This window comes from Zingiber officinale, chromosome 9B (genome assembly GCF_018446385.1).
Source record: "Zingiber officinale cultivar Zhangliang chromosome 9B, Zo_v1.1, whole genome shotgun sequence".
Lineage (NCBI taxonomy): Eukaryota > Viridiplantae > Streptophyta > Magnoliopsida > Zingiberales > Zingiberaceae > Zingiber > Zingiber officinale.
In genome coordinates this window covers 44,775,068-44,794,754 of record NC_056003.1, presented here as the reverse complement: position 1 = coordinate 44,794,754, position 19,687 = coordinate 44,775,068, and the positions used below count along the sequence as shown (strand labels likewise).

The 19,687-nt window shown below is 37.9% G+C and overlaps 1 protein-coding gene across 1 annotated transcript; it reads right to left on the bottom strand.

Annotated features, from left to right (window-relative positions):
* Positions 1 to 3,296: 3,296 nt before the first annotated feature.
* On the bottom strand, positions 3,297 to 18,638 carry LOC122024872 (formin-like protein 1). The gene is made up of 4 exons (XM_042583593.1): positions 17,103 to 18,638; positions 16,805 to 17,004; positions 14,562 to 14,806; positions 3,297 to 4,292 (listed from the first exon to the last, which is right to left on the bottom strand). The coding sequence occupies exons 1-4, from the start codon at positions 18,485 to 18,487 to the stop codon at positions 3,495 to 3,497; spliced, it is 2,628 nt and encodes an 875-aa protein (XP_042439527.1). The 5' UTR covers positions 18,488 to 18,638; the 3' UTR covers positions 3,297 to 3,494.
* Between the last annotated feature and the right edge of the window lie 1,049 nt (positions 18,639 to 19,687).

Below are 19,687 nucleotides of genomic sequence, written 5' to 3'. Positions count from 1 at the left end.
TATTTTTGGCACTCCTAGTGGTGGACCAGAGGTTTTGAAAACCCTAAATCTCTCTTTCTTTCTTTTTTTTCCTTTTTTTTGTTTAGGCCTGATATGAAGAGATATCATGCCCACGTTGGGCCTGATATCTCTTCATATCAAGCCCAATGTGGGCATGATATCTCCCCATATCAGGCCCAATGTGAGCCTGATATGGGAGATATCAGACCTAGTAACAACAAAAAATAAAAAAAAAATAAAGAGAGATTTAGGGTTTTCAAAACCTCTGATCCACCACTAGGAGTGCCAAAAATAATAATGGACACCATATTTTCACTCCTTGTAATTTTAGAAATTCATAGAAACTGAAATGGGTACAATCGGAGCTTTCTAGGTCGATCAGTGGGTTTCGGTCAAAACCCATTGATGGACCTAGAGAGCTCCGATTGCATCCATTTCAGTTTCTATGGATTTCTAAAATTGCAAGGAGTTCAAATATGGTGTCCATTATTTATTTTGGCTTTTTATATATGTTAAAAAGCAAAAAATCAAAGAATCGACATAAAAACCCACGTTGGGCCTGATATGGAATCATATCAGGCCCACGTTGGGCCTGATTTGAGTCTATATCAGGCCCAATGTGGGCTTTTTTGCCGATTCTTTGATTTTTTTTGCTTTTTAACATATATAAAAAGTCAAAATAAATAATGGACACCATATTTGAACTTCTTGCAATTTTAGAAATCCATAGAAACTGAAATGGGTGCAATCGGAGCTCTCTAGGTCCATCAGTGGGTAAACCCACTTATCGATCTAGAAAGCTCCGATTACACCCATTTCAGTTTCTATGAATTTCTAAAATTACAAGGAGTGAAAATATGGTGTCCATTATTATTTTTGGCACTCCTAGTGGTAGACCAGAGGTTTTGAAAAACTCTAAATCTCTCTTTCTTTTTTTTTTCCTTTTTTTTTTGAGGTTTGATATGAAGAGATATCATGCCCACGTTGGGCCTGATATCTCCCCATATCAAGCCCAATGTGGGCCTGATATGAGATATATCAGGCCTAGTAACAACAAAAAATAAAAAAATAAAAAATAAAAAGAAATAAAGAGAGATTTAGGATTTTTCAAAACATCTGGTCTACCACTAAGAGTGCCAAAAATAATAATGGACATCATATTTTCACTCCTTGTAATTTTAGAAATTCATAGAAATTGAAATGGGTGCAATCGGGGCTTTCTAGATCGATTAGTGGGTTTCGATCAAAACCCACTGATGGACCTAGAGAGCTCCGATTGCACCCATTTAAGTTTCTATGGATTTCTAAAATTACAAGGAGTTCAAATATGGTGTCCATTATTTATTTTGGCTTTTTATATATGTTAACAAGCAAAAATCAAAGAATCGGCAAAAAAACCCACATTGAGCCTGATATAGACTCAAATCAGGCCCAACGTGGGCCTGATATGGAATGATATCAGGCCCAATTCCATATCAGGCCCACGTTGGGCCTGATATGATTCCATATCAGGCCCAACGTGGGCTTTTATGTCGATTCTTTAATTTTACTTGTTAACATTTATAAAAAGCCAAAATAAATAATGGACACCATATTTGAACTCCTTGCAATTTTAGAAATCCATAGAAACTGAAATGGGTGCAATCGGAGCTCTCTAGATCCATCAATGGGTTTTGACCGAAACTCACTAATCGACCTAGAAAGCTCCGATTGCACCTATTTCAATTCCTGTGGATTTCTAAAATTGCAAGGAGTCCAAATATGGTGCTCATTATTTATTTTGGCTTCTTCAAATGTATTAAAATGTGATTAAAGATTGACTAATGTTATTCCTATATTCTGCCAACAGAGGAGAGAGAGAAGTGAGAGTAAATTAGGAAATGCTTTTAAAAAAGTGCGCTCTTTGGTAAATATCAAAGTAGTGTACCTCTTTTGATAAATTCAAATTTTCAAGTGCGCTCTTTGATAAATTGCCGATTTTTTTTTATAGAAGTGGATTTATGAAAGTTCATGATTGGGATGGAGTTGAATTGTCCCTCCAGATAGAACTATGAGAATTTGACGAAAGATAAGAATAAAATGGAACAAACTTTGAGGGCTTAGCAGATCCAAACGGTTGGAAGACTTGATGAGTTGGATTCAAAGGCTAAAACCATTCATGGCATCGAAGCCTTAATGATATATGAATATTGTGAGAAATTACGAGGGATTACAATCTTGAGTTGTTTTTTTAGATAAAGTCTACCGAATGAGGTGTAATTTTTTTTTATATATAATTTAGATGTTTGAACTTCGTCCAATTAATATTAGAGATAGACAATTTTTCTTTTGATTCATCTACCAAATAAAACTGGAATACAATTTATACGTACTCAGAAATAAACTTCTAAAACATTCATCCCTATTAGAAATTAAATTATAATTATTTTATTTGTTCTCTGAAGTATTTTACAACTACACCATACTCATATAGTAAACATTTTTAATTTGATCTTGAGTTAAGTTGAAATCTTTGAAAAAATTCAATCTACTCGGGGATAGAAAGGTTTATTTCATCTCTAGACAACTAAAGGAAGGTTTAGTCGATTGAAGATATTGAGTTGATTAGGTAGTTTTGAAACAAGATGCTCTTTACTGGGCTCGAATCCATTAGAGTGGACTTCACACTAACAAATTATGTGTTGGAGGATAAGATTGTTATCTTATTCGTTAGAGTCAACTAAGATGATTTTCCAACCAACTGAAGATTATCTATCTTACACCCCTAACCTTAACCTATCATACACATACCATAAATGCATGATTTGATGATAATGAGTCCCCGCGGGCTGGATCAACCGATTAAGGCGTGGCATCCTTGCACAATGAGTCGTAGGATCGAAGGTCCACGGACGCGCACCAGATGAATAATCTGGGCCGGCTGTGTTAAATTCCGGAGACACCACGCTTTACCCGGACCAGCATTCACCGCTGATTTACCTCCTCCTAGGATCCCTGTGGGGCCAGGCCTAGGGGGCCGCTGGGCGGCGGGACCCGCCTTTTGCACAATGATTTGATGATAATGATTTACTGAGATGATATGAACTACTAGAAGAACAAGCTCGTCAAGCCTAAAGACAAATGCCAAAATTGAGATGACAATTGGCAATCCATCATTGTTCCTTCAACATTCCTTGAAGAACATATTCGATTCAAAATTGCATACAAACAAAAAGGCATTTTAGAGAGATTACTTTAGGATAAACACAGCCATATCATATTTATGGAATAGAAAGCAGAATGAGTAATAGAGTTACTTAAGGATAAACACAGCCATTTTCTATCATCTAGATTTCGTGTATAATTAATTATATATAGCCTTAATTATCCACAAAAATCTGTTACGTAAAACATTGTACTAATACAAAAGTTTTATATTACCTGGCTGCACTGAAAGGTTGATGATTGGCAGGAAGGGCAGCAGCCATGAGCACTAGACTGATACAATATGTCAATTACACCTCTTCATCAGAACTTTCTTGTCTCAAAGCATGGAACCTTGGGAACACTGGAGGTAGGCTTGAGTGGATTGGCACAGAATGCTGCCTTGTTGAGTTGATGAGGCCATGGTCATTGATCCTTCCAACCTCTTTGCATACTTGATCGAGAATAACAAGGAAATCTCTAACTACCATGAAAATTCTAAAAGGATGAGCTTCTTCTTTGGCTGAGTCTCCATGGAAGTACTCAGTCAATTCCCTGACGAGGGACAGCGCCATGCTCTCTTGATCTTGCAGCTTTATGATCTCATTCTCGGTCTTGTTTAGGAAGTCAGTCATGGCATCGTTGAACCTACGGTGTTGTCCAGATTGGGCTGATGCTTCGTTCAATCTTAGGACGTCAGTGATCTTTCCAATTCCGCCAGCAAGTTTTGCGACATAACCACTGAGCACATCAGAGTCCATGGCAGCTGCTTTCTTCACATTGCTGAGCTCGCCTCCCAAGCCAGCAACAACTTGGAGACCAAGCTTCGCACATTCATGGTCGGATTGAAGAGTCTGGATTTTGGCAGTGAGGCTTTTGGTGCCACAAAGGCGAGAGCATTCGGCTCTCGTGATTTCTTGCACAACAAAGTGTAGGAGTGTAGTCTTTCCATCAGTGCCTTTGATATCCACTAATTTGAGCAGTGTGTCAAGCTTGAAGGCATGTGCATCACCACGATTTGTACCAACATTCATGCGGTTCCCAGTTTTTAGGACAGCCTCTAGAAGCTTGAGAAACAGTCTGCTGCTCCTCAGCTCTTCACAAGCAGTCTGGAATTTAGTCAACAGGTGAGTGTAAGGTCTAGTTAGCAAATCCAGGGAAATAATCAACACCTTCAATCGAATTACCTAATCCCAACATTTAGGTTGATACTTCCGAGAACCAAAAACCAAAACAAGATAAACTGATCATAGTGCAGGTAACAACATATCACTAGTTTCATTCATCAAAATAATTAAGAGAAAGGATAAACTACATATGGGACATAGCCTCCAAGCATAAGGGAAAATCAAACACATCAAGAATTGAATCATCATCATCAAATTGTTTTTATCTCAACTATTCAGGTCAGCTACATCAATCAAATTCCTCCGTTGGGCTCAGTACAATGCTATAATTAGCGATATCCAAATTAAACAAATCATTGTTTACATTGACCAATATTGTTTTCGGTCTCGCTTAAAACCTTACACTTTCCACTCTATTGATTCAATTCTTCTATAAAATCAATCACTTGCCTTTCAACATCATCTAAATCTCAACAGTTGAATGAAGCTTGAAATACAATCTAAATTGTAGCACAAGGAATTGTCCCTTCCAAGAAAGGCTAATACAAATATTTGTTAAGTAGAGAAGCCTTTCCTATTCATCTCAACAAATTACAAAGAATTTAATACATTTCATACATTTCAATATTTCTTGGTTAAATTTCTTGAGATTACACTAGAATCAGTCAGGTACTAAAAATGTAGTTTTGAAAATCTGAAGTTCTCCTAAACAGGATTTTATTTCTATTCAATGTTTATGAACAAGTTGTTGAGCACACATTACCTGCATTGCCACACTATGTTTTGCCCAAAATATGTGGAGTCAACTGCACAAATCTTATCCCTTTCAAGGCTATATCATTAGTAATATTCAAATTAATTAATCAATTTAACTAATATTTTTCTCCAGCTACCCCATATATTTTCCATTATAATGAATTTCACTCTTCTAACTATGGAATTCACTGGTCAACTTTGAATATATCCATCCTGTCTCAATGATTTTATTATTTTTTTAAAATGTACAACTAATTTCTTTGGAATTATATATAAAGGGATCAAACCCAATAATATAAGAAGATCCATATAGTTGATTCCACTTAGTGGGATAAAAGTTTGGCTGTTGTTGTATTTATACATATATATTATCCTTTTTCACAGCTCCCACACATTTTAATATTCTGTCATAAATTGCTTCCTAATGACCCAACATTCCAATCAAAGTATTGCAGCTTGCATCATAGTCCTATAAACTTTTCCATTTAACCTGTTGAGCATACAACAATCACATAAAATTACACAAGCTACTTTCTATTTTTAACTACCTATTCTTTATCCTATTGATGTTACTTTCATCAATATATCTTTGTAAAATAATGGATCTATGAGATAAAACAAATCTTACTTGTAGGAATTTGAACTCTATCCATTTAGTCATTTGTCTATTACTTTTTATTATTGAAACTACATTTCTTACATTTGGTTTTACTATTTACCCAAAAAACATTAGTTTCTTAATTTCTTCTCCATAAGTTAAACTTAAAATTTAATCTAGGGAAAAAGTTATAATGGTGCACCTTATTTTTATGTTCATCAAGGAGGTGCCCCTCCTATAAAAATTATGAAAGGGATGCCCAATTTATTCCCAGCTACCATTTCTACTACCCTAGGATAGATTTCAATTCGAGGGAAAAAAATCTAAAACTGTCCATTTCCTCTCCTTTGATGATTGTATTCTCCAATATCAGTGGTCTCCTTTGCTTCCGGTATCCACCTCATGGTCATCTTTATCATTGCATTAACACTCTTCCCTCCTCATCAAGCTCTTCTTTTCTGCTAATTGAAGCCCTCTCAGTCCTCTTCACCTTTTGAAATGATCACACTATAAAAAATGAATACATGAAATGATGAAACTACTAATTTTTATATTAATGGACAAATCGGTCATTCCTTAATAAAAAAAATATCTACACACAAAAAAAAAAAAAAAAAACTAGTGTATCCATTAGATCACAGAAATGGAAAAGGTGAAAAAAAAATGGTTTCATATAGAGTCGTCATTATGTGGGTCTAGGAAGGAATTGATCAAAGAATAGTCTTTTCAAACCTTTGGAGGTAATTCTTTTAGATCAAGTATAGAAAGAATTAAATAAATTGAAGAAGTATCAAAAAGATCTGATTGTACATCGATTAAATCAAAGTTTGTATTGCCCACAACTTCAGCTTCACGACTAAATAAGTTTTTTCTTTTAGAACATGCAGAGGAAAGGTGTCCAGGTTCATGGCAAGCAAAACAAGTAATAGTATTAGTATAAGTTTTCTTTGATTTAAATCTCCTAACATGTTTTTCTTTATTGAGATATGGTTCCCGTTCTTTGCTTTTTCTAAGATAATAAGTCTTTTTGGGTGTAAACTTGGGTTTTGGCGTAGGTAATACCTGTCGTCGTTTACTATGTCTGATCTGGTTTTGTTAACTTTCATATTGTTGAGGGATATAAATTTGACTATAAAAACCATAGTGCTGATTTTTAAGTTGCTTTTGAATTTGGATGTAAGTGCATTTGGTTTTAAGCATTGTCAGTATGTGTTGAATTCGTATTCCTATGTTGTCATACAATGGTGGTACTTGTAAATCTGTTCAAGTTTTATGTATTTCTTTTCCTAACCCCCCTGGTAGTTTATTAAAAAGTCTTTCTCCTAAAGTTGGATTACAATAATTTCCTAAGATTGCTGTAAGAGCTAAAAAGTCATTACAGAAAGGTTTAATATAATTCCAATTAAATAATTAGAGTTGTTCTAAGTCTCGCATGACTTCTTTTTACTTAATGTCCAAACCAGTATTAGTGTCCCTGGCCGTTAACAGTCTATGTATGGCATAGTAAAAATTTAGTATATTATTGTCTTGTGACGCAATCCTAGTGACTTCCTCGGGAAAATAAAGTTCAAAATCTTCCCAGGTTGCTCTGGCTACGTCTCCTAAGTAATTTTCACCTACTCTGATCATAGCCTCTCCAGTTTCTATGTCCATTTCATACTTAGCCTGATAGTCTCATTTACTGAAACTATCCATTGTTCTAAGTACGTATCATATAACTGGAATCACATTCCGTGATATTAAGTAAAACTGCGTCTTTACCAAAAAAGTCATTTCTGGTGGTCTTTGTTTTCCTATGGTTCTAACTAGGGGATTATTATTAGTATATAGTAATATTCTAGTCCTAGGTGGATGTCCTTGACCATAGTCCATAGTCCATAGTTTTCATTGTACTCTCTAGTAGTCTTACTTCATATGGCTTAGAAGTGGCTGATGATTCATAAGATTTACATTATTGGGTAAGTTCTTGGTGAGTTGTAAATGTTTATAAGCCAACAGTCGAAGAGTTTGCATACTATCTATGGTTTGAAGCATTAAGTTAAGTTGAGTAGCTGACTGTTCTTCTATTTCTATTTCAGGTGTTAGAGTCGTTGGTTGATATCTAGAGAATCTCACAGAAAGTTGATTATTTGTATCTTTATACATGAGTGACGAAGTTGGTTGTAACGTGGTGTGCATTTTGTAGATTAATATTCCATTCCATTCCAGCTAAAAGTTCAGAATTATATTCTCTGGTTTTAGAAAATGTATTCCTTTTGTTGTTAAAGCTTTTATCATATCTGTGACAGATACTTTAAAGTGGTTGTGCATATGATTCATGGCTTTACCCAGAAACACTATATCAAGTTGCAGATTATCTCCTTGGAATTACCCATATCCTTTAGCTTAAATATGGATTTGGATGTGTTTGACAAAGTCTCTAATCGTCATATTAAAATTAGACATAAGTAATACCTAAGTTAGCATTCATATCTACTTTAATTAGTCCTATAATAGTTTTTTTCGTATCAGAGAACCGAGTATCATGTAAGACAAGTAATATTTTTCCTCTTAATTTGGCTCGTGTAAGTCCTCGTAGGCTAAAAACAATTAATCCCAAATGGATATAATTGTGTTTTCACATATAGAGTGCTTTAGCAGCCTCTTCAATCATTAAACCGAGTTTAACAACTCCTCTGTTAGGAAGATGAAGAGCTTCTTGTCTCTGATGTATATAGATAGAAGTAGAAAAATGAAGAATTTAATTTCTTGGGATTTAAAGTATTTAATTATTCGTTAGAAAAGATTGTTAAATCTTTATCCACATCTATAATTTCTTCTAAACGATGACGTCCTAATGTCCATTGGCTCTCTCCCGTGTCGTCCTTCTCGCTAGCTGCGTCTTTTGGTCGACATCCTGTGCTCCTAAGTTCCTTCATACTTAGACACAGGATTAAACACAACAGGACCTAACCTAACTTGTTTGATCATATCAAAACAACTTTAGAGTACCAACAACAACAAGCCAAAAAAAATTAAAAATGAACATTTTTTTTGTGCTTAATACTATAACCCAACTCCTAAACCCTAAATGGCATAACTGTAAGCCAAAAAATAATTAAAAACAAACGCTACGTCTAAGGTTCACAGTGTAAGTCCGTAAAGCCGGTCCATAGAAAATTGTACATATATATAGATGGCATCAGTGACATTTCAATTAACTCATATCTACTTATCTTCGCACAATACAAGTGCTCAGAGGCTCGTTGTGCTCATCTAGAAGCTCTCAAAATGCAACGGTATATCTCTTTGGTATATCTATTTTATGCTTGCCTTCTTGTTTTTGTATTTGATCATTTGAGCTTATATTTATCTATCATTTCTTGTATCAAATACTTAATTGTAACAAGGTTTCTCCACCTCTGAAGTTTACTTCAAAAAGGAGAAAGACAATGGCATTTTCGAGGGCGATCCACCTAAAAGATCACTAGGATCATGGAGTAGGAACCTTGGGGTTCTGAACCACATTAAATCATTTGTGTCATCTAGTTTATATTTCTATTTACTTTATTTCCACCGCTTGTTTACTTTGATTTAATTAATATATTTTCAAAAAATGTTATTCACCTCCTCCTCTAGTGCACCCCATTAATCTATAAAGGGATGTCTCTTATCACTATCATCACTAGCAACCTTCTTTGACCTAAGTCATCTATCATCATTTTCTACCTTGTTCATCGTCTTCTCTTATTATCATTTTCTTCCTTGTTCATGGTACCCAACCACTCTCCTATGTGAAATAACAATTCATCTTTGGATTCACACATGAAGGCAACCTTCGACAATGAATGCGATATAGAGATATCACGCTTTGTGTGAGAATCAATCCAAAATCTCTATATGCATAACTTTATCTTCTAGTTGCGACACTTGCTTGCTCAAACAACAAATTAAACTTATACAATTTATACACTGCCTATGTTCCAACATAAGGGGAGATTTAAAAGTGTTAGATTAATAAAATTATAACTATAGTGAGTTAAGTTGCATACTAATATTTAGGTTTAGGGTTTCTAAGTTGAGGTTTATCCATTTACAACATATGTAAAAAATTAATTAAATTATTTAACCAAAAGAACATCCCTAAAATCATCTTTTCCCCCTCCCCCAATACCCAAAACCAAAAATATATATATTCACATCTTTCTTCTCATTATAAAAATAATAATTCTTTAAATTTCCTTCATTGCTTGTGTTGCCACAAGCTGCCTCATTTTGTGGATTGTTCTCCTAGATCACTACTATGTTGGTGCAGGGAGTACCAGATAATCAAACCTAGTTTTGATTTGGCAAAGATAATTGGTGACCGGTGGGAAACTGGGTCGGTCACTCCCAAGATTAGTCGGCGTAAGATGGATACATAGTGCCAACTTAAAAAAAATGTTAAGCTTAATTGTGATCTAACAAGTGTAATCAAGTGTCTAAGTAGCTCAACCATGAAAGTCCTAGTTGGTCAAGTTGATCGGATACTAGATAGGAAAAGCCTTAGTAGGTGAGTTAGACTGGATCTAGGCAAGGAAGCCTTAGCAGATCAGGGACACCAATCCGGTAAGTCTAGATGGTTCAGTGGACTGAACATCTAGCAAGAAGGACTTGATGGGTTAGTGAGGACCGGAGGTCAAGTTAGGGGTCAAGTGATCAAATGTTGAGCAAATGAAACCCAAACGGGTCTAAAGGACCAAGGGTTTGACCAACCGTAAGTTGAGGTAAGCTCCTAGAGTGCAGTGGTTCTTCGGAAAGAAAGAACGGGTAAGGACAAGTCCTCCTTGTGGGGATAGCCTTAGGAGGTGATCCGAGTAAGGATTCCACTCGGAATCCAAAGTCGAGATCAGACAGTTAGTCAACTGTCAAACTTAATTATACTTGTTTATTATAATTTTGTGCTACCCCTATTTTGCAAGATCGGTAGGCTGATTGGCCCCATCAATAGATCGAAAAGGATTAATAGACCGAAAGGCTAGTTCGGTCGATCAAACAATGATGTGTCAGTCGAGTGCTGACGTGGCCTCCTTTATGGACTGGATAGCTCGAAATGGCTGACGTGGCACAGGATAAGGATGATCTAGCTAACATGACACATGTTAAGGATGATTTAGATGGCGAGGCGAGAAGATAGACTTTGACCAGATGACGTGGCAAAGTGATGTGCGTAGATTTTATACATTTGTTTGACATGTTTTGACGCACATTCTTATATTTTATACATGCTTTGTCTATGCACTTTCATGCTTCTTGCTTAACTTTTAGCATAATTACTCCTTGTGCATTTTCTATTTTCAGGAGTCGAATTTGGAGAAGAATTGATGCTCGTAATCAATTCTGCAATCAAAACGAAGGAAGTTGACACTAGCCATGAGGGCCACACGGCCATGCCAAGGGAAATAGCCTTGGCCGTGTGGTGATGACAGGGTCGTGCAGCATCAACAGCAAGGGGGAATGCCCTGGCCGTGTGGTGATGACAGGGTCGTGCAGCATCAATAGCAAAGGGGAATGCCCCGGTCATGTGGAGATGACACGGTCGTGTATGGTTACATGGTCGTGTAGCCTTTCCAGAGCCAAAGAATGGCATGGCCGTGTGACACTTCCAGAGACGAAGACTGACTAGGCCGTGTGGATCTGCACGGTCGTGCAAGCCAGCCAAGGATTAAGCTTGGCACGGCCGTGTGAGGGTCACACGGTCGTGTGACCTTGGCCGAGAAGGGGAATGCTAAGGCCGTGTGAATCTCACACGGCCGTGTCCTGGGTCGTGTGGCGCCCAAATTCCCTCTTCTATATATAGGGGATTCTTCCTCTTTGAATGGGGGAAGCTCTCCCTTTTGGGGAGATCAATTCTTAGGCGCGGTTTCCAGCATTCAAGAGGAGTTTCCCGTCCAAGATTCGACTCCAAGAGCGGTGGATTGATTCCGAAGATCACTCGTCGCATTGAGATAAGCATTCCTATTCTATCTTCTTGATTGAGATCGGAATGTTAACGATCTTCTTATCTTCGGTTCTTTTTTTGTATTTTATGGAGTAGAACTTTTTGTTCTAGGATGGAGGGAGTATTTGTGATGTAAATTGATGTAAGATTCAAGGATTTGGCATCTTCTTGATTCAATGATGTTATTATGTTTCGTATCAATCAATGTTGTATGGATTGTTGTGTTTTGTACCTAATTACCATTCTTGACTGGTTGTTTGTATTTCTTGTGGAATCTTGTATAGGAATTCTCTAAATTGTATGACCGAGGGACGTCTTGACAGGGCTGCCCCGCTAATGGACGTTTAGGAGATCACCTTGAGGGGTGAAACAAGAACCTACAAAGAAGTAGGATGGATTGACATGTTGAATTCTATATCTTAATGTGAATTAATTAGTGATGCGTTTTTATGTTGTATGACCGAGGGATATCGTGACAGGGTTGCCCCGCTAACGGACTTCATAGGAATCATAACTCTTTGATTGCTTAAGGTTTAGATGAGAATCCTTGACCGGTGTTTTCTGCAGGAGATAACCGGTGACTTCTTACGAATACATTGCAATTGAGGATAGGGAATTGGTAGGTTGCATTACATTAGTGAATATCACAAAGAAACCAAAACTCCTAGAACTTTCACAAAACTGAGTTTCTACATTTAACCTTTACTTCTAATTCTTAGTCATTTCTTAGGTCATATAATCTCTTGTTCGATTGTTTAACTAATTCGCTTTTGAGACATCCTTAGTGATTATAACCAGTCCCTGTGGATTCGATATTCTTTTATTACTGACGACGTAACCATACACTTGCGGTGCGTAACACAGAGGGCGAGGTCAATGATAAGGACCACAATGCTGACATGACAGAAGTTTATCCTCGAAGAACATGGCAGAAGGAGGTTGGATCAATTTTTGGGGTGATCGGTATACTGATAAGGCTTATCGATAGACCAATCCAAGTCTATAAAAGAAGTCGCGTTTAGAGGCTTCAAGAATTAGTGGTTCACGCCAAGGTTTAAAATTTCGACCCGTGCCGAGGTTTCGGTCCTAGACCGGAACGATACGGTTTCGGTATCGTATCGTGCCGTGCCGATACGGTTTCGGTAATTTTATTTAAACATTAAATCAGTAAAAAAATATAAAATAATTAAAATATATATATAAGAATATAAATTTGATTAAATAGAATTTTTATAAAAAATTTTAATTTTTTTTAGAATTTTTAAAATTTTTAAAAATTTTACAATAGTAAAAATAATTTCAGAATATTATTTAATAAAATTTATTATTTTTTAAAAATTTTAAATATGTTTTTTATATTTTATTGGGATAATTTAATTAGGATTTAAAAATGCCCCTTTAAAATATCACAATTAAATGGGAATTGTTTAATTTATTTAAATTGTAATTTTGCACAGTGCTTCCTTGCCCCGCGACCCAGCGCCCGCGACGCCACCGACGCCCCGTGGACGCCTCCGACGGCGCCGGAGGCGTCCGGCGGCACCGGAGGCGTCCGGCGACACCGGAGGCGTCCGGCGACACCTCCGGCGGCACCGGAGGAGTCCGGCGACGCTTCCGGCAGCGCCAGAAGCGTCCGTGACATTTTCGGCGTCGCTAGCAACGTCGCGTTGTGACTCCTCCGACGCCCGCGACGCGCTTCAGGCGCTGCGAAGCTTTCGGCGACGATTTCTGGTGCGCGCGCGACTCCTAGCGCGTGACACAAGATGCGACGAAATTGTTGCTCGTCTGATGCCGGTTTCGGTGCGCGGGCGGAACGGTAAGTTTCGCCCGTTCCGCCCGGCACGAAACGAAATTTTATTCACTGGTTCACGCCTCTCTACTTCCATTATATGCTAAAGCTTCGACACTACAATGTCGTGCTACTCTGACAACGAACCCATCTAAAGCAACCATTTTGTCAGTATATTTTTCTAGTATTGTTGTTTGTATTTAAACTTGAAAAGGAACAGTAATGTGTTACCATTTCTCGACTTTTGTAAAGAGTCTCTTTCTTGTTCTGAGAAAGAGACTAATAGTGGATTGTCAATCAAAAGCGATTAAGGATCACGGACCTTGGACTAACAGCCACAAGCTGTGAACCAAATAAAAATAATGATGTTCGTATTGTGTTTTCTGTTTATCTATTTTCGTTGCTATCTTTGAAAAAAAAACCGAAAAAGAAGTTCTAAAAAAAGGAGTTAGCAGTGCGCGTTATTTACCACCCCCTCTCTGATGCTTTTACGATCCTACATACTATTCCCTCTACTTTAAATGTGTCTCTTCCCCCTCCACCTCCCACACAAAGACCACTTCTCTCTTTCCATGTAAATAGTTCTCATGTATCATCACCTTTTGAAGTGCAACCATCAACTCAGCATTTTTCAGCATTATATCTCCTTCCTATCCACTTCTTAATCCCCTTTCCAACATCATATTCGCATCTCTCAACTTCATGATGAAATCTTAACCTTCTACCTCTACTCTTATAGAGATCAAGACCAAGAAGATTCATAGTATCTGTACTACGATAGTAGAAGATTGAATCTCCAAAGAAGTTAAAACACAACTTTGCTAGGGTTTGGCTAACAACTGGTTTGAGCAATACAAGCATAAATTAGTCAGTTGAACAATTATAAGTGAACCTGTTCATAGATCCTCACAACACATGATGGTCATTGAAAAGATTGGTCCACTAGATAAAAAATTTAGCTGCAAGTAGACAATGCCACTGCAGCACATAACCCGAAAAAGGAGCAATTAGAGAAGAAAGTTAAGGAAATCAAAAACAACAAACTTACAGCTATCCATTTTAGCAACTTGATCCACAAATATGCAGCATATTAAGCAGTAATTTTAAATTATAAGGAAAAATAACTTCTTCAGACAGTCCACGATTTACCTCGAGAGTTTCAAAAGATTTCTTGAGAAAATTGACCTCTGAATCAAAGTTGGCAATATAAAGCATGGCCTCAACCCTCTTAAATGCAAATGGAATTTCAATCACTGCTCTGAGAAACTTTTCTGCTGAACCAAGCTTAATAACTGAGTCCTCTTTGAATTCTTTCAGTTTATGTTCTTCTTCTTTGTTAGGAGCCATCTTTAACAAGGTCTCCAGCAGTTCAGTTCCCAAACTATCTGCATTCCCTGTACAGCAATGACCAACTTGTAACTGATCTTAAAAGATAGAAAGGGAATTTCACATATATATGCTGTTCTTCAAGATAGACAGGAACATTTTCCTGTCAAAAGCATCTTAAATGGGTTAGGATGGGTTTGAGTTTTTTTTTATCTCAAAGTGAATTGAGCAAGAATTTTAAGATAGAGTGCATAATCAGGAACAACTTAGTGTTTGACAACCAGACTGATATGTATGATATATCCAATGTAAATAACATATAATATGATAAATATGGAAACCAGACTGATATGTAAGATAATTCAATGTATATAGCATAGAATAAGATATAAATGATAATATTATTTATTTATCATCTAATTTCTTGTTAATTACAAGTCAATAATTAATACATGACATTTAGTTTGTAATATTATGTAAAATTTTTAATCTTAAATGTTTACAATAATAATATCTACACATGGTTATTTCCAATATTTTGCACAAATTTATAATAATTTAGTATTTTTTGGGAAGCAGTTTTCAACATGTACCTCCTTATTTCAATGCATTGACAAAATGCCTTGGAAAGGTGTTGCATTAGGAATTGTACTTAGCATCAATTGAATCTCCAAATTCTTTGCGGCTTGAAATATTATAGAAAGGCACAAGAATGATAGTCTACACACCTTTATATGAGCGGTGACATCCGACTTGGGCGATCTGGCGTAGCCAAAATCTATTTTTTTTAATTTGCTCTCTTATCTGCATGCAACAACTCTCTTCTCTCTTCTTTGATTTAGAAACCAACACCAAGGTAGTGTTGGGCACCACCAAACCAACACCAAGTACCATGCACCTTAATGCTAGTTTGTAGAAACCTACAAACCGGTACCAAGGTGGTGCTGGCACCACCAAACCAACACCATCCACCTTGGTGCTAGTTTGGAAAGTCTAGTTTAGAAACTAGCACCAAAGTTGTGCTGATTTTTACAAACCAGCATCAAGTGGTGTTGGTTAACGAACCAAGTGTTGGTCTTTAAAGACCAGCTCCAACGTGATGGTGCTGGTCTTAAGACCAACATGTTGGAGCTGTCTTGGTGCTGGTTGTAGAAACCAGCACCCACCTTATTGTTGATTTTTACAAACCATCACCACCTTTGTGCTAGTTTGTACAAATCATCACCACCTTTGTGCTGGTTTCTATAAACCAATACCACCTTGCATGCAATCAAAGGAGAGAGAAGAGAGTTATTGCATACAGATGAAAGAGGAATTAAAAAATTTGGATTTTGGTCGCGTCAGTGCCCACATCAAATGTCAACCTTAGTCACTCGCATAAGGATGTACAGGATATCAAAATTGTAGAAATGCATTAGGTATGCCTCTATTAGGTTGATTAATCCATGAATATTTGTAGTTGTTGTTGCTAATCACGTATGATGGCTGTTATTCTTATCAGTTGGTGTAATTTCTTCCTTTTCCTTTATCTCAACTCCTTGGCTTCAGTTAGTGTCCAAGAAAAAAAGTTTAATAAAGTTTGATTTTGAAGGTAAAAAGCAAGGGCAAAAGTCAACATGGCACCCCTTATTATCATTTTCATCAAAAATACGCTCCTTTTTTAAAAAACAAATATCAAAATAACACTCCAGCATATTTCTCACCCAAAAAAAACTCTTATTCCAACATTGTTTTAGTAAATAGGCTCAATATTTTCTTTTTAGTTTAACTTGATGAAAATTACTATTAAAATACTCTTTATCAACTTGCTCAAAATTATTCAAACTTAATTAAAATTACTTTAACTTATCAAATCACTTCAAAACAAGTGTAGTAGCTGACAGCTATGTCAAATAAGGGTATATTCTAGATGAGAAATATATTGGAGAATTATTTTCATTTTTTTTATAAAAAAAACTTCCTTCAGATTTTTACCCAAAAATAAACAAATAAGAAATTTTTCATAATCTTGTAAAAAAAGGAAAGCGTTTGGAGGTTCCAGATATTTAAACAGAGATTGACCAGACCTTCTAATAGGGCTTCACAGACTTCCTCTTTAGTCACATTCAAAGCCCTAAGAAGAATAGCAATGTTCTGAGACTTCTTAGGATCGAGGACATTGTTCTCTTGAGTCAGCGGGAAAAGGACGCGCCCCTTGTTCATCTCCTCCGTCGCCGAGCTGGTCACATTGCGGATGAATAGCGTCTCGATCATCTCCTCATTCACTCTACGAATCCAAACAATGATCCCAACAAATGAGTAAATTTACAAAAAAAAAATATTAAGAGAGAGATAGATTGAGAGAAATCGGTTTCAGAATCATACTGGAATGAGCTCGACCGCAGCTGATCCCACACCATTGTTCGATCCGAGCTTGCTCGGACCTTGTCCCAGAGCAAAGGCTTCAGCTTTGGTCGAGGAATCTCCTCATCCTTCGCATTCTTCGATGATTCTTCGAACGCTGACGGATTCCTGACCTTCTTATCCGGTACAAGATCTGGTCGCTGTAAATCCTTCAGTTTCCTGACAGGACCATCCCGAAAACAATAAGGTCGAGATGGCCGCGGAGGTGGAGGAGGTGGAGGCGGCGGTGTCGGAATTTGTCGTTGCGGCGGTACAGATGGAGCGTTAGTAGCGAAATGGCTGTGAGTGAAGTCGTTATCATATAACGATTCCACTGGATTTGGGTAAGAGAAATCAAATGTCTTTATTTTCCCATCAAATTCCTTTTTCTTGTCTGTAAATGGAGAAGGTAGCGAAGCGCGCTTTCGCTTCGGAGGTGAAGGGGTCATTGGCCGGAGAGGAGGCGGAGAAGGCAGTGGCGGGTATAGAAATCCAACGCCTCCTGGAGCCAAGTTCCTCTCAGTCATGGTCTTGAGCGATCTGCCGCTAGAATTCGAAGGGCTCAACCCGAACGGCGGAGACGGAATCGTCGGCGGTGACGGTGAAAGCAATGTCGCCGAAATCGAGGACACAGTGCTGATCGCCGATCCGCATTTCTCTACGGTGGCCGGAGGTGACGTATTCCCGAGGCTCGAAGGCACCTTCGGCGAGTAGAACTCCTCCGCCGGCGAGCTGCCACCGTCAGCATTCCCGTACCCCTGCGGGATCTGTCGTGACAGAGGCGGAAGCGGGCGAAGCTCAGGCGACCCAGTCTTGGAAAGCGGAGCCGACGGGCCCACCTGCAGGCCGGCGTCGGCGGAAGAGGAGTGGGGGTGGTTTTGGTGACCGCGAGAGTCGACGAGGGTGCCGAGATACAAGAACTCAGAGGAAGCAGGAGGGGGCTTTGGGTGGGCGATGTCGGGCTGAAACAGGCGAAGCGAGTCGGAGCGGGCGTCAAAGCCTCGCGCTGGGCGGATTCGGCGGAGAAAAAACGCGGCGGCGAGGGCAAGCACAAGGAGGGGGAGGAGAAGCGCGGGGAGGAGGAGGAGGTGGGTGGCCGGGCCCCGGCGGGGTGGGGCGGAGTGGGAGGCCGGGAAGATGAGCGAAGAAAGGTTAGCGGGGAAGATGGGGAGTGCGGGCGGAGGAGGGGCGAGGTAGGCCGGGAAGAAGCCCTGCTGCGGTTGCGACGCCGAAGACGAAGACGACGAAGAAGCCGAAGAGGAAGAGGAAGCGGAAGGGTATTTGGGGAAGGGCGAGGAGGAAGAAGGAGGCGGCGCGGGGAAGAATGGAACGTGGAGAGCTCTGCGGTTGTGGAATGGCGACGGCATTGTGTGGATCAATGCATTGCATGAAGAAAGGAAAAGAAAGAGGAGTGTGAGATTTTGTACCGTTGTGAGAGGAAGGAGACGAAGATGGTGATGATGTCGTGCGACAGAAAAGGCAGAGGAAAAAGACGAGAGTGGCCCATGTGAACGGGAGGCGGAGGACGACTAAGGTCTATGGGGGACTGCTGTTGTTTGCCTGGGTAAATGGTAAACGCACGTCGCAGGCTCGGAGAACTCGCATAAGCTTCCAAATCTCCGACCGAATCTCTATCGTCGTTTTTAGACTTTCTCAATGGTTAAAATACTCAATTTTAAATTGTTAAGGAATTAACTCACTGCGATCTCTCGCAGCCGGGATCCTCTAGATATACATTTTTGAATAAAAATTAAAATGACACTCTGTGTTTTATAATTGTGAAAATGATGCTCTAATTTTTAAAAATTACTTCTCATCTTATTTTTGTTATCTTACACTACTTCAAAATTAGATATTAGTACTAAATTCCTATATTTAATATGCCTTTCAAATATCTAAAAAATTCATTTTACATTAATTAAGTGGGATTCCTTAGTACAAATTTGATATCTAGTACACATGCTAACTACAAATAAAATATCAGATTGACTTATAGTTAAGTATAAAAAGCTACCTATGACACTCCTATAATATTTTAGATCTATGGATTTTCTATTTAGATCACTATCTAAGGTTGTGTTAGTGGTCATTGGTGTTTTTTATTTCATTGGTATTTTTCATTCTAAATTTTTTAAGTAATTCTTTTATATATTTTTGTTGATAAATATAATTTTTTTATTTGTTTGTTTAATTTATAATCCTAAAAAATAGGTTAATTTATCTACTAGGCTCATTTCAAATTTTTATTTCATTAAAGTTATAAATTCTTGCAAAAATTTTGAGTAGGTTGCACTAAAAATTATGTCATCTACATATACTTGCTATGAAAATATCTTGTTTGAGTGATTTTATAAAAAGAATTTAATCAATTTGGCCTTTGTTGAACCCTTTAGAAGTTAGATAGGAGGACAATCTTTCATATCAGGCCCTAGGTACTTGTTTAAGATCATACAAGGCTTTTTTTAGTTTAAATACATGGTCAGGATGATCTATACTTTCAAACCCAAGTAGTTGACCTACAACTTCTTCTTTTATTAGCCCATTTAAGAAGGTGGATTTAACATTCA

Coding starts and splice junctions, on each gene's coding strand:
- LOC122024872 (XM_042583593.1), bottom strand. CDS start 18,487: ATGCCGTCGCCATTCCACAACCGCAGAGCTCTCCACGTTCCATTCTTC. Junction 14,807..16,804: donor CTGTGAAGCCCTATTAGAAG/GTCTGGTCAATC, acceptor ATTGCTGTACAG/GGAATGCAGATAGTTTGGGA. Junction 4,293..14,561: donor AATCTTTTGAAACTCTCGAG/GTAAATCGTGGA, acceptor ACTAAATTCCAG/ACTGCTTGTGAAGAGCTGAG.